At 33.3% G+C, this 16,110-nt stretch overlaps 1 protein-coding gene across 3 annotated transcripts in view; it reads right to left on the bottom strand.

The window, feature by feature from the left end:
• Positions 1-16,110, bottom strand: part of LOC140436944 (prostatic acid phosphatase-like) — a 124,789-nt gene that overhangs the window by 54,398 nt on the left and 54,281 nt on the right. For all 3 annotated transcript variants that reach the window (XM_072526124.1, XM_072526125.1, XM_072526123.1), the window contains one exon: positions 11,798-12,063. In XM_072526124.1, the coding sequence (XP_072382225.1) occupies positions 11,798-12,063 (266 nt within the window). The remainder of the gene's footprint in view (positions 1-11,797; positions 12,064-16,110) is intronic.

Genomic DNA, 16,110 nt, shown 5'->3' with positions numbered 1-16,110 from the left:
AAACGTGAAGTGGTCTAAAAACTAAAAAGTCCCCTATTCAAACTGGTTTTTAATAAAAAATTTAATAATATGGTAAAGTTTTTTTAATATACCCTAAAACTGAAAGCGCAAAGAATCGATTGCAAGTTACAAAATACTTGTAGTCATACTGTTTGGACAAGTACAGTTGTTTAAATAATCGGTTTCTGTGATAAACAAATTGAATAAATTGTAAAATATTTTTTGATCTGCTTGATATTTAGCACACTTTAATAACTCATCAATTGCCATAATTTCAAGTAGCTATATTACCTGTCGTTAGGCAAAAAACAAAGTTATTAACATTTATAAATTACTACAAACATAATATCTTACAGTTTACGGTTTTTTCGTTTTTTCTTATCTCAATTATTTATGTATTTAAATTTGGTATTTGTCTACATAAAAAACTTTTTATGGTCTACAACATTTATTTGAATTGTTTTTCTTTAGAATGTATACAAAACGTTTTATAAGCAAACAATTATTTTCTTTTTGCCTTTTAAGATTGTTTAAAAAAACAAAGCAAAATCAACTTTAGTCAACTCAGTCTTTACGAATTTTTCGTCGGCTACCCCTCATACTATTTAGAATTTATATTTCTGTATAAGATTTTTTTAAACTATTTAGCGAGGTTCCGTGAACTACTTTCTTATGGCAAAGTCAAATATTATTTTTCTATGTGATTAAGCCACAATTATTGGTCGATATTGAGATGAAAATTACATTTTTAATTAACTAATATTTAACGATATGTTTTCCAATATTTAACCTTGTTTATTGTACAAATTATGTAAAAATGTGTATACACATTTTGTACAAAAAACGTTTTTTGAGAACGATTTCCTGAATGGAAATCAAAATGTCAAACATTAAATAATTAAAAATGTAATTCTCATCACAATCACAACCAATATTTTTGACTTAATCCCATAAAAACCTAATATTTATCTTAAACTATTCACTGATAGCTTCGATAAAACAGGTTGGAAATTAAAATATGTAAAATATTCCCCGACACAACTCTCTGGGAAAAAATATCTAAATAAATAGATAAAACAACTGAACATTGATATAAAAAAACCTGTTAGTTGACCCCAGCCGGCTGAAATCAGCCGGCTGGCAGGTAGATTCAATGTCTTTATTATTTGAACTTGACCGACCGACCAAACCGATCGATATTTTTATGTTTTCAAATATAATTTTAAGTATTAATACTGGCAACATCTATTGGCTTTAAAATGATACCAAATACAATAATTTTACCTTCCGAGGTTACAATGATGGTTTGATGTAAAAAATTTAATATATAAAAAAATCGGATTATTGAAAAACCGACAACGGTGCCAAGCCTACAAAGGTGCTCTAAACGAACATACACGACTTATAAATAGGAAATGATAGCATTTCTTGGTGATGCTAAACTACTGCAACGTGAAAAGAGCTCTAAATGATAGCGGGATGTATATATATATATATATATATATATATATATATATATATATATATATATATATATATATATATATAATATAGAAAAATCACCTGTCTTTTAAAATAGCTTTAACACTACGATTCCGTATATAATTTATTGTCCTAGTAAAGATTTTATGCGCAGCATCCAGCAGCAAAAACTTTTCTAATTGGAGCCAGAGTAATATTTTTGGCGAAGAAGGCATGTTCGTTCAATTTCTTTAATTAAACAGCTCTATTTTTGAAATGTTCTTTAGCACCGAGTGTATATAATATAAGAAAGATTTGGAAGTCGAGATTACGAGAGAAATAAGCATATCAAGGAAACTTATCGTAACCATCGTAAATCTCATTAGAAAGCATATCAAGCAGAACTGAAATATTGTCTAGGCATTGTTAATAGGCATACACTGGACGTAAATGTCACTGCAGAATAACTTTAAGAGGTTGTTATATCGATATTTAAGATAATTTTTAGAAGATAGGTAATAAGGAGTTCCAAAAGGGAAGTATTCTGATGAAATAACTTCATTTCAAATCAAACGACATGAGTCAGACGAAAATTTAATATCACTACAAGATCAGGATAATGGTGAGATTATCGTGAAGTTCTGACTAAATATAATAAGGAACTGAGAAGGGCAAATAGAAATGCGTGAAGTATGCATAACGAGGAGATATAACAGATGAAAGATTATAAGGCTCCATAAAGGACTCAAAGAAAAGTTTTCCTTACCCTAAAAGCAGTCATAAATCTCGAAGAGACTCGAAAGAACTGTTCAGAGTGTATTTCCCTTAGTCTAAAACTAATCGGATACCATTGGACCAATGGCAGCAGACTGGTTATCATAACTTATGTTTCTAGGGAAAACTAGGGTAGGGCAAAGGAAGAAGTGGTAACTCTAAACAAAATCAAATGGACAATAATAATAATTAATAATTTGAGCCATATAAACAACCGGGTCCGGATGGGATTTGTCCAATACTTCTACAAAAGAGAAATGATCTTCTTTACAAAAAATAATGAATGACACCACAGGCCAGTTTGGGACTCGGGTATTGGTTGACAGGACAGTATGAGTATTGAGCAGCACTCTCTATAATAACAGCTCTACACTATCTGGTAAATAAGGGGGAATTCATCCTGGAAAATCAAAAGCAGATACAGAGGAGAGAAGAGAGCAATAACCACGGTAATGGTATCCAGACGTACCCATGGAAAGGGTTTTAAAACTAGATAATATATTAAATTGGAATTTTATTTTGGTGTTAAAACTAGTAATTATATGTAACATTGATGTAATGGCCAAATATGAACCAAAAAGAGTGCCACCTTCAAACTTAGCAAAGTGGAAAAACTTGCTTGTTTTAAATCACAAGAGCTATGAGAGGCACACCAATAGCAGTTTGTTATGAAAGCTCTACTGAATCTACCTCCTCTACGCATTTTTATAAAAAGGAAGGCGAAAATGGAATAATATAAACTGCGAGACAACCTGCGCAACTTAACATGACATAGTAACGTACTAATGAAAATCAGGGATATCAAATTGATAATGATTTCTGATCATATGGTACCCAGATACAGACTTAAAGTACCTTTCCAAGTCGACATTTAACCTTGTAGAGGATGGGGCAGAAGAAACACTCAACTCAGACTTCAGAGTTATAGTTGACACACAGGCGGGTCTTAAATTTCAGAAGGCTTGGGTGTAGGAATATTGGTGGCGGAAATTTAAACATTTCTATCCCGCCAGGAGAATATATCTTTTTATTTTTGATAGAGAAAAAAAATTTTGAACTAAAGCAGCTCATTTAATGCACAGAGAGCCAAGCAGCCATGGCGGCTTTTAAAAGCCCTAAGGTGGACTTTAGGCTAAAGTAGGAACGCCGAGAGAAACTCGATTGACTGGCGGTACATAACAGTTTCATACTGATATAGATTTTACATTTGGAAGAGCAGCTACAAAATACTTAGTCCAGAGCTGGCCTTGAGAGTACCAAAAAGTCTCGTACGCGACTTAACAAAACCTAAATCCGAAGGCAACATTACTTTCACTGGGAAAATATACCCTACGTGGCAAAATGTATATTAAATGGACAGTACTGCGGAAGTACTGCGGAAAGAAAGCAGGAATTAGGTTAGAGTTATAACAGGCTTCCTCACTGGATATGCGTCAGTCAAGGGACATCTGTATACAATAGAACTATTTTATGAAGATTTAAACTGCACACTCTCTAGCATAAAACCTTAAGCAATCAACCATATCTTGAGTGTCTCTGAGGTCTTAGATTGCAGGAGGTAAACATTATTTGAAGACTATCGAATGTCTCCAAAACTATACGGTATCTATTTTTAAGACCAGAAAAAGCCTATTTTGAACATTTTAATCATTCTTGAAAACTTTACATCTCTGCGAAATTTATGTGGTTGTTAAACGGTCCTATAAAAATAATTATCGTCTTTATGACGATGTTATCTCAATCATAACAATCATTTCAAATACAATTTATCATAAACTACCAAAATTGGACTGCACAAAAGTGTCTATATAGAATTTCAAAAGACAGCGCATTCTAAATACCTGCCTTATTTTTTCTTGCTTATATACTCTTGTATATTCAGTAGTGCCCTTGTAACCGTTTCAAAAGATTTAAAAGAAAATCATTATAAATTTCAATAATTTTTTTTTAAATAAAACTTCTAACCCCATCTATCTGTCAAGTACCTACCTGTAGCCGACTCAAGGATTCTTCTGTAATTCCCAAATATATCCGGTAGATGAGCATATTTTTCAACTTGTCACTCACGCCCAATTTCCAGAATCAGGCGCCATGATAGCGCTTCGCTCTTTTCTGTTAAGACCGTCCAACCGTTAAGACGTGTTTCCAAAGTGGGTCTCAATTTCAGAGACCCTTATTGGAGAGGCTATAATGCTGATATTATATTTCTAATACTCGTCGCAAGATAGTATTGCTATGGAATTATTCCAGATCATGGCCCAGTAGCAGTATCTTTTTATGGAATACCTAACCCCTCTTATCTAGGATGGTGGTGATTTGATATAGTACGTAGCTGAATCAATGGTTTATTTGGTGACTGATTAAATAAGAAGAGAAACAGAGCAGATTAAGGTTGTGCCAATTTTTATTATATCTACTTTCAAGACAACAGAAATGATTATGAACTCAAAAAAAAATGAAAATATAGTGAAGTGTTCTAATTTAATGTAAAGGTTTATCTTCTTCATTGTTCCTAGTTGATAAATAACTATATTATTTTCAATGTAAACAAATTTCGAAATTTGGGGTTAATATATATATATATACATTCATTTTCTTTATAACCAATTCTTAATTTAATACGATACAAAGATTTTTTGTTTATGATAATGTTAACATAAAATAATATTTTGGAATCCCTTTGGGATGACGTAACTTTTAATGTTTTCTTTTTGTTCATTACTAAGAAATAATAAAGAATAGTTTTCTTGTAAACTTTCAATAAATCTTAATTTTTTTTTTGCTCTTCCCCTTCGAGGATAAACCAGGGGTGGCGTCCAATAATAAATTATAATTTCATATTATCTAATTGTGCCTGAATTTAAGATACGATATAGTTTCTATATGTTTAAGAAAACCCCGCCCAATTCTCTTCGACAGTGAGCGATTCAGGCTTTGTATATACTATTGTAGCACGGAAGTGTTACAAAATGGCGCCCAACGTGGGGCTTTTGAATATTCCTGTATCTTCAGTTTTTTCAATATTATTGGTTGATTTGTACCCCCCTGTATATGTGGTTAATTAAGTCTGTATGTTTTGAACAATTTTTTTTGGTTAAATTGTGTATTTGTTTTATCCAATTTTTCATTAAATCAACACTGCTACTATTTTAGAATTTTTTGCAAAGTATTTATATATATATTCGTTTTTAATCTTTGTAAAATTACGTAGAAATGTTCTCGTCTGTTGTTTTGTGAGATCCTGATACGTATTTAGGATGATATAATCATTCGCCAATGCTTGCCATGCATTTTCTTTTTGTCGGTATTCTTAATGTGAACGACATTAGTTGTTTATTTTCCAGACTCGTCTATCTAAAATAAACATTCCATATTAGAAATTTTGTTTACGTTCATGAAGTAAGTAATATAATTTCGTCGTTCTTTTTTTTAGTGTTTAGATTGATTGAAACCTTGAATTTATTCCGGCTAATATGTTCAAGCATTTTATATTATAGTCCTCAATTCTTTCTCATATATTCCTTAATGTGTTTATTTTAAATAAACGAAATGGCTCTTAGCGTTTGTTGTTTGAAAAATCAATTAAGTGAATTTTATTTCTTGACCTTGATTCATGGTTTTTATTTGCGGCAAACAGCCAGGAACTATATCTATATACAGGCTGTCCCGACCTACCTAATTTTAAAATGTGTTATCTGGATTCGTGTAGAATACTTACGCGAAATATTTTTTTGCGAGGATTTGAAGTTGAGTTCTTTGATCTTGGATGTTTGTAATATGTTTAGTCTGTTATGTTAAATTTTCTTTTTAATTTGTCTTTCGTTTATTTTAAAAATTTATTTTTTCATAGTTTAACTTTTTCGTACTTTGAAAAGAAAATTTTATTTCCTGAAAAGGAAAATGCTTTCTATATTTTACAGTCCATGGTTCTTTTGTTTTGCAAGTATAAGGAAGTAATGATATGACTTCGTTTCTCTCTGCCTAAGGCGTCGTTGTTGAGAATATAGAGCGGAAATATTGTTATTCTCCTTCTGTTATGTTAATTTTATGTCTTTGTGTGGTCAGATGTAGTAGAAGTATGTTTTTGGTACTGGAATTTATTGTTATTTGTGGTTTTACCTTTTTCTTTTCTCGAGATGTCCTGTAGGACGTACAGGCACGTGACCTGTATTATTGTATCTTGAGTTATTTGCGTTGATGTCAGACTACTGGTATATCCAGCAGCTTTCTTTTTTTTGTCGTTGACATTTTTGCGGTCTTCTAATAGTTTATTAGACCACATATACCTTTTTGCTTTGATATTAGACTTTTTTGGCTAAGGCTAAAAAGCTTTCATTTATTATCTTGTGTTCTCGATATGGTACAAGTGAAGGTTGGAGTAGTTTACTGTTGTCTATTGTGACTCTTTGTATATACAGAGGTGAAACAACCCGCTGCCGCCTATTGTGAATTTATCTTTTATCTTTATGTCGACGTTAAGCCAACGTTTGTTTAACAATTGAAATAGTTCTGGTACTACCGTTAAATGACCCACTGAGAATTAAAAGTTTATATTATTTTGACTCTGTTGGAGTTCTGCTAAAGAATGGTAAACATTTCTTTGTGATTTGTATGACGACCATATTGGATTCAATTAGGTGTCAAAAATGTTTTACTGTTCAACTTTTTTTTATTGTTGTGGTGTGTTACATAAAACATCACGATTTTTTTTATTATTGACGATGGACTGTAATATTTTTCTATTTCTTTGGAAGATTGTAATGATTCTTCCGTTCCTTTTAAGTCGTATCGTAAGTTTTTGTTTCGTGGAAGACTCTTACGATTCTTTTTTTTTGTTTCTTTTGGAAACAACAGTTTGAAACTGAACTATTTGTGGATCGATTATGGCTTGTATGCCATATACCCCCTTTCTTTCTTCTTCTCCAAGATTATGTATTAACGGTTTGGATTTATTTTCTTCTTTTGTCCTTTTGGAAGTTTCCTTGCTTGGAAATTTTCTTCTGTGATCAATCCCAGAGATATTCTTATGGAACTATTGGCCATCCTGTCTTTCTTTTTTTGCGTTAGTTTAATATTCAACCAGTGGTTGGAAATTCATTCATTGCTTGACTGTCATAGTCAACTTTATTATTGTTTGATTCTATTTAGGTTGTCTACCTAGTGGATAACCATAACGAAGTTTGTTAAAGCTACTTAGTTGGCCACCCGCTTTTGTTGAGCTGGAAGCATCCCTCTTTTCGCTCCCAGAAACTTTAACACTGGTCTGTTCCACACTTTTGGTTAGGTTAGAGCCATATTTATGGAAATCTGCCATTGGTCGTTGTGCCTAATAGCCAACGAACTGTACCTGATGTCGATTCATCAAATCGAGCATCCAGTTTAATTTTGTATGTATATATGTCGTGATTTTTGTTTATTTTTTTTTGTTTTATTTAGACCTAAAACTTATCAACCTGTCAGTGTTTCGTCGGATAATTCAGATTTGTCTAAAACCGAATAAATCAGTTTTCTTAAATTTTTAATACCTTTCTTCTAAAATGTTCAGTCCATTCTTAATTTTTAATTTTTTTAGTTGATTCCCTTTACGCCTTTGCGTACTTAATCTTTGCTACCTTCTCCAGTGACTATTCAATCCCTCCGTGGCCCATGTACAGGAAGAGTTGCGCTAACGCGAACTTTATCCTGGAGAGGATTCGTTTCCTTTCCAATTTTTTTTGGCGTGGGGTCAGTACAGCACTGATACCCTAGTACTTAGTACATTGAATACCACGTTGCTTCGGCAAATCTGTCCCCTAGTGCTTCTTTCCCTTCAGGAAGTTGACACGTTTCAATTTTTTTTGAGCTGTCTCAACAACCCTTGTTTTATGTCGGTGGTGTTGACTATTAGTCAGGGAGCATCCTGCTATAGTCAAGTGGATTAGTGGACCTATCCCTATTCCAATTAATAATTTTGTGTATCTTAGATGTTGTCGCAAAGAGACGAGCCTCTGGAAGTAGTGTAGGAGACTCCGCACGTCGATCTCCCGAGCAACTCAGTTTGGCTCGCACCCCAGTTCGTTGAACTGTTTTACTTTTTATTATTATAATATTGATCATTTATTGTGTTCAATATGTCTATATATATGTATATATGTCGTATTTCTTTTCGACATAAATTTTATTTTTATCTTATCTTATTCTACTTCGGTATTATTCTCTCTCTAGTTTGTATTGATCGAGATCTTGAGTTTGTGCTACCCCGACCAAGAACCTATATTGATTTTAAGGGTGTTTGCAAAATTTAATTTCATTTTATTTTTAGAATGCCTTGGTAGAATGTGATATTTTTATGCTTATGTTAGTTTATATTACAATAAATTGTACATACCTTTAGTTGTCTTCAAGTGGATACAAAATTCAATTTATCTTATTTTACGGATTTATAAATCCAAGTAATTTTTTTGGTATCTATACCAAAGATATCAAGATTCCTCTGTCTAGTTACCAATGATAGTTCATTATAGTATCTGTTCATTTGCCTAAGTTTTACTCTTAGTGTGAAGACCTTCGAATTTCGACTCTCTATTCGAAACGTAAAGATTATTGCTGTCTAACATCCTTTATTCTGAATGGCCAGACACTGAGGAAGGCTAGGGATGAAGTAAGCGGATTCCCGCTAGTTGACTCGTCGGAACGATAAGCCATTCATAATTGTATTTCAGTAATAAATCTAGAATAACAACCTCCCGCGTCAGGAAACTTTTTTAGTTCTCCAATACTTGTTTAGTTATGTAATCTAGAATTATTTAGACCCTACCCGAAGTTAACCCTACCCGAATTTGACCTACCGATGTTGTCCCTATTATAGGCGGATGATACACGTTAGTTATCACAAATTCTAGTTGTCATACTAATAACTAAACATCAGTTTTTTTTGTTTCTAAATATAGATGTGTCTTACAGAAATTCTGATGTGTACCTTTCCCAGTAAACTTATTAAGGCTTGTCTTTGTAGAACTTTAATGTACCCAATTTTGAAGTATTAGTAACTCTTTCCTTTTCTTTGCGTATTTCTAAATGTGTCTATAATGACGCGCTGCGTTATTACCTTATGTTATTCGTGGATTAAGTCATAGATGAAAGACTCTATGCTTCCGAACAAACGATGACACATTTGTATTTTGTATTTTATGGCATTAATGATACGATTGTTTTATTATTCTTATGTTATTCGTGGATTAAGTCATAGATGAAAGACTCTACGCTTCCGAACAAACGATAACATTATTTTTTTTGTGTTTTATTGTGTTAGGTCTCATAACGACTACGCAGTAAATTATCTGTTTTGTGTCTTGGTGACAACACTAGTATGTTTTGCTTTATATTACTTATGAAATTTCAAATGGTAATATCTTAATTATATTATTTCGATTAAATGCGAGCATTTGGTCTCAAATAATGATTTGTAGATATGTTTTGTTTTATTCCGCTTTGTTCATGATATTGGTTATAGGTGAAATACTCTATCCAATTTGAGAGTGATAATGCAATTTTTTTTTGTTTACATTTTTATAGTTGAGTCATAAATATTCTATGTGTTCTGTTTCGCTTTGTTCTGAAATCTTTGAGTTGTTCCCACGTGAGTTGTGAAAGAAGGATTCTGTGAGTCCAGATTGTAGCTACATTTGTCCATTGTGTTTGTCTTACCTCTCTGTATATCTATTTCCACTTTTGAAAAGGTTAGTATGGTGTGCCACCATGCCTAGTCCGATTTCACGCTGGATAGCGCTTCGCTCTTTTCTGTTAAGACCGTCCAACCGTTAAGACGTGTTTCCAAAGTGGGTCTCAATTTCAGAGACCCTTATTGGAGAGGCTATAATGCTGATATTATATTTCTAATACTCGTCGCAAGATAGTATTGCTATGGAGTTATTCCAGATCATGGCCCAGTAGCAGTATCTTTTTATGGAATACCCAACCCCTCTTATCTAGGATGGTGGTGATTTGATATAGTACGTAGCTAAATCAATGGTTTATTTGGTGACTAATTAAATAAGAAGAGAAACAGAGCAGATTAAGGTTGTACCAATTTTTATTATACCTACTTTCAAGACAACAGAAATGATTATGAACTCAAAAAAAAATGAAAATATAGTGAAGTGTTCTAATTTAATTTAAAGGTTTATCTTCTTCATTGTTCCTAGTTGATAAATAACTATATTATTTTCAATGTAAACAAATTTCGAAATTTGGGGTTAATATATATATATATATACATTAATTTTCTTACTATACTACTATATCTACGATATAGTTTCTATATGTTTAAGAAAACCCCGCCCAATTCTCTTCGACAGTGAGCGATTCAGGCCTTGTAGGTATATATTATTGTAGCACGGAAGTGTTACACCCTTATAGGTATTTCTCCGTCTCTCTGCCTTGATATCTGACCTAAAACTAGACATTTTTTTTTAAAACCCTTGACCTATGTAATATTTTGAATATAGGCCTCTCGTATTTCCTTGTATGTCTTTTCTGTGCAACACTTTTAATATTATTGTATTACCACATTCGAGAATATAATAGTTAATAAGTCTTTTGGTTTAAAGTTTCTGAGGTATTTTTTATTTTTCAGTACATAAGACATCTTTTCAAAGGCAACACATCCCATTTTTACTCCCCTACCAATTTCCGTTGTCTGGTTTTCTTTATTTAGTTTTACATTTTAAGCCATGTAGACGTATTTATCCACATGTTCCACGACGGTTCCCTGCACTGTTATTACCGGTTTGTTATCTTGCTTCGACATGAGTTTCGTTTTGGTGAGGTTATTTTTAAGTATTTTTTGTTGGGTTTTATATGTAACTCTTTCATCATCCTCTCCAATTTGTAACAATCGGTCGCTATTTTAACTGCATCATCGGCGTATCTAAGATGACTTAAATACTTTCCATTGACAGAAATTTCTTGCCTTCTCGATTCCAACGACTTGAATTTATCATCCTGTGCTGCAGTAAATAGTGTTGTATATCGCCTTACCATATTTTTATTGTATCGTCTTTTGATCGCTATTGATTGATGCCAGTATTTTAGCTTGTTCATAGTACTAATATATTGTACCTTGATATTAATAATCTTTTTGATATTTATAAACGTCTTCTTTTATCTGCTTGCGTATCAATTTGTTAAATTCATCGAATGCCCTGGTTCCTTTTTTATTTGCTTTTTGGAGGTTTTTCTGTCCTTTTAACACGTACTGAGATTATACACTTAAAACTAGACATAACTTTTTCTAGAAAGGTGCCGACAGACGGAGAGTAATCGGAATATTATTACTATTAATTCGGATACGCAACCAAATGAACATTGACAATATAGCACTTATAATTATTTTATAATGATTTGTGTTAGATGATGGATCGACAAATAGAAATAAAGGTAAGTATAAAAATACTTACTTATGATAGATTTGGCGATATTCATCGCACGATATGCATACCTACCTTGGCCTGTAAATTTTTATATCATTTACATTAATTTAGAAAGCAAATATGAGTAAATCACACGATAAATAAATACTAACTTGCATTCTCTATTTTCGGTAATGATCTGGTCAACGTATATACTTTCAGTGTGGACGGGAATAGGTTGCCATTCTAGTTGTTCATTCCACAACTGATATCCTTTGGGAGGATAAAGACCGGCTAGAAGTGTGGTTATTGACATTAAACAGCGATCAATATTGGAAGAATGGATGTAAATCTCATCTTTGGAATAGGTTTCACTAAGGAAATTTTTGTATCTTTGACGGTACCATTGGCCAAGTCCGTACATCCGTTTTATTCCCTTCTGCATAATAAGAAATTAGTTATTAGTAAAAACAGATACTAGTAGTTTTCAGTAAGAAAATTTAACATTAATTATTATTTGGTACCTTTCGTCTTATTTGTTATTATTATATACTGTCGAACTTTTAGTTGATGAACAGATTATTTAAATATTTTTAAACAAATTTCAATGAAAATTGTACAAGTTCAAACATAGACGTTTAATACAAGATAGACTGACCGCTGCAATACAGTTGCGTTCCTCCAGTGCAACAGAGAAAACTTACGCAAAGCAGTCCCTGCATCTCTGTCTAATGGGCCGTGTTTATCGACCACGTGACCTTCTTATTGGTCAATGTTTAAATTTAAATATGGTTGTATAAATTAATCAATACATTTGTCCTCCCTGTATTCCTACGATCCCTATAAGTACCGCCATCGGGCTCGTGGAATGCGTCCCTTTAAGAGAGAAGAGCACCAGTCGTTGAAAAGAAAAGACGCAACCCGGCACGTGAACCCATGCACGCATATTGAATTGATTTCGTTCGTTGTTTTGTAGTGCAAACCCTGGTAATTAGACCCAGCGGTAAGTTTTTACCTAGTTTTACCTAAACCTATAAATTGTTTTTGATTGTTTATTGCAACCATTTAAATTTTAATAATTATTTGCACCAATGAGGAAAAGTCCATTTTTCTCGCCAGAGTTATCGAAGGAATAGTTCTGTTAATTAAGTACTATTAATTTGTAATAGTACATTTGTTTGTTAATACCCCACATTGGCCTATCTAGCCGGATTTGAACTCATTTATTGAAAAAATATTTTTTGTTATATTTAAATTTGAATGGTTGGTTTCGTCTCGTCGTATTTTTTATCGTTTTGAGGGTTCTTATCTTAAGTTTGCGTCTCTTGTCGTGGCTCGAGAATAATTTATGACCTTTTTGTAAAGTCGACCATATGGGACTTTTTAGAAGGGAATTATCGTCGTTTTAATAAAGTATCGAATTACAAATCGGTAATTTCGGGGTTTTAGACCACATTTTGTACATTTTCGTTTGTATAAATATTATTGGAACTTGTTAAAAATTTAAAATGGAAAAACTTGAAGAAAAGAATAGGAAGCTCAAATTTTTAAGAAAAACTGCTTTAAATGATATTCAGTTAATTTTCGATTTAGGTTTTAAGGCCCGTTCAGACGTTTCTATTCGCCCTTTATTTAAAATTAGACTGGAAGAATTAGATTCGATTCGCGAAGAGTTCTTAAAACATCACACTAATATTATTAGTAATATTCTTTCTGTACCAGACGCGGATACGAGGGTTGAAGAAAATGTTCGGGAATTATTTTTGGAACAATTTTATAAAATAAAACTATTTAGTGCGGAATTATTTGAGCCACAATTTGAAACTCCAGAACCATTTAGATCCGTAGTAGTTCCACAATCAAATATTCGCTTGCCTAAAATAGAGCTGCCTAAATTTAAGGGTGATTTTAAGGAGTTTAGTTCATTTTTAGATTTATATAATTCGGTTGTACATAATAACGCAGGCCTAGCAGACGTAGAAAAGTTTAAGTATTTGAAAGGATGTTTAGAAGGGACTCCACTTAGTTTGATTCGTAATTTGTCAATAAATAGCGATAATTATCAAATTGCTTACGATCTAATTGTTAAACGCTACACAAATGTTCGTCGTTGTGCGACCGCGCATTGGGATGCGATCTTGGGCGTACAGAAAATATCGGTAGTTAATTCGAAAAATCTGGCTAAATTAGTAGATACGTTTTTAGAAAATTTAGCCGCATTGAAAACATTAGGTCTTCCGACAGAACATTGGGATTTTATTATGTTTAATTTACTTTTGTCGAAATTAGACGCGGATTCAGTAAAGTTATTTGAGTTAGAAAATAAATCGAATAAAATCCCGTCATTTCAAAAATTGGTAGAGTTTATTGAAACTCAGTACATTGCTTACGATAATTTGAATAGTAGCGTAAGTGAATCTAAGAAAACATCGCAGGCCCCAACTTATACGGAGCCAAAGTGTAATTATAAACATTCTAATGTGTCAAGGCATAATAGTAGTTCATCCTTTGTTACAAATTCGTCGTCAATATGTTGTGCTTTATGTAAACAAAGTCATTTTCTTAACCATTGCTCGTTGTTTTTGAAAAAATCTCCAAAAGAAAGATACCAATTTTGTAAAGAATCTTCCTCGTGTTTTAGGTGTCTTAATCAGGCTAATCATTCTGTCAAGTCGTGTCCAAAGGCCTTTAAATGTAGTAAATGTAATAGTCACCTTCATAATAGTTTGTTGCATTTTGATAGAAATCGTTCCAATAGTCAGTCGTCCATAGAAAATACTAATAATCCAGGGGCATCGGGAGTCGAACAAAATTCGCCTGAAATATCACATTGTGCTGCTAGTTTTATAGGGAAGAAAAACGAGACAAAAAAGGAAATTTTGCTCGGTACCGTTTTAGTTCACGCGATTGATAGTAAGGGGTGTAAACAGCCCTTGAGATGTCTGCTAGATTCAGGTTCAATGAGTTCGTTCATTAGTCGTAAAGCTGCCAGTAGATTAGGTTGGCCTAAAACTCCTTGTTCATTTGAAGTTAACGGACTCAATTCGATGCAAACGAAACTGAATCAAGGTCAAATAAGTTTTTCTATCCAACCTCGTCATCAGGAGTCACCGGTGTTTCACTTGAAGGCTATTATTACAGATCGGGTTTGCTCGGATTTGCCGAGCACCAAAATTGACATATCGACGTGGAATTATATTAAAAATTTGAAGTTAGCCGATCCCGAATTTAACTGTAGTCAATCTATAGATTTGTTAATTGGTTGTAGCATATTTTCGAAGGTGTTGTTAGAAGGTAAAATTGAAGGTAAAGCGGGACAACCAGATGCCCTAAATACCGTTTTCGGTTATATTTTGTTAGGACCTACTAGCACACCTAACCTTTCGTCGACTTCGCTTGTTTGTCTTTCAAATATTGAAGACCCACTAAATTCTTCGTTAACGAAATTTTGGGAACTGGAAAACGTACCGGAAAAGCCAGTTTCAGAACCAGAAGACGTTGTGTGTGAGAACATTTATCTGGAAACGCATAATCGGGACGTCTCGGGTAAATATGTTGTATCTTTGCCTTTTCGTGAATCGCCGCCTTGTTTGCAAGATAGCTATGATATTGCTTTAAATAGATTGCTATCATTAGAACGACGCTTATCTCGTCAACCAAGTTTGAAAAAAGAATATTCTTTTCATATGCAGGAGTATCTTGATTTAGGTCATATGCAGTTAGTCTCTAATGCCGAAAAGAAAAGGGGAAAGTATTATATTCCACATCATTGCGTTGTGAAACCAGATAGTGTTTCAAGTAAAATTCGAGTTGTATATAATGCGTCTCAGAAAAGTCCCAGTCGCGGTAAATCTTTAAACGACTATTTACTGGTCGGTCCTAAGCTGCAACAGAACATAGTCTCGCTGTTGTTGAATTTTAGACTTAATCGTTTTGCGCTGTGTGCGGACATTCGTCAGATGTATCGTAATATTTTAGTCGCTCCTGAACACACGGATTATCAACGCGTGTTATGGAGATTTTCTAGCGCTGAGGAAATTCAGGAATATCGTTTATTAACTGTTACTTTTGGAATAGTATCCTCGCCGTATCTCGCTTTAAGAACTCTCCAACAATTAGCATTAGACGAAGGCTCTCGTTTTTCTAACGCCGTCTCGCTTATTCGTCACGCTTCGTATATTGATGATTTTGTTTTTGGTGCTCCGACTCTCGAAGAAGCACAAACTTTAGTTGACGAATTAGTCGCTTTGTTAAAGTTAGGAGGCTTTGAATTACGGAAATGGTGTTCGAATGAATCCAAATTGTTGTCGCAATTTCCTGAATCCCATATTAATCCTCACTCCATTAATTTTGATCCAGAAGCAAATGGTCCTTCATTAAAAATCCTTGGTTTGAAGTGGATTGCACAGTCCGACGTCTTTCAATTTTCAGTCAAATTGCAAGACGTCCCTTGTACTAAAAGATCGTTTTTGTCCGAATTAGCTCG

This window comes from Diabrotica undecimpunctata, chromosome 3, assembly GCF_040954645.1.
Source record: "Diabrotica undecimpunctata isolate CICGRU chromosome 3, icDiaUnde3, whole genome shotgun sequence".
Taxonomy (NCBI): Eukaryota; Metazoa; Arthropoda; class Insecta; order Coleoptera; family Chrysomelidae; genus Diabrotica; species Diabrotica undecimpunctata.
Note: the sequence above shows the minus strand (reverse complement) of the source record. Positions and strands in the feature narration are given on the sequence as shown.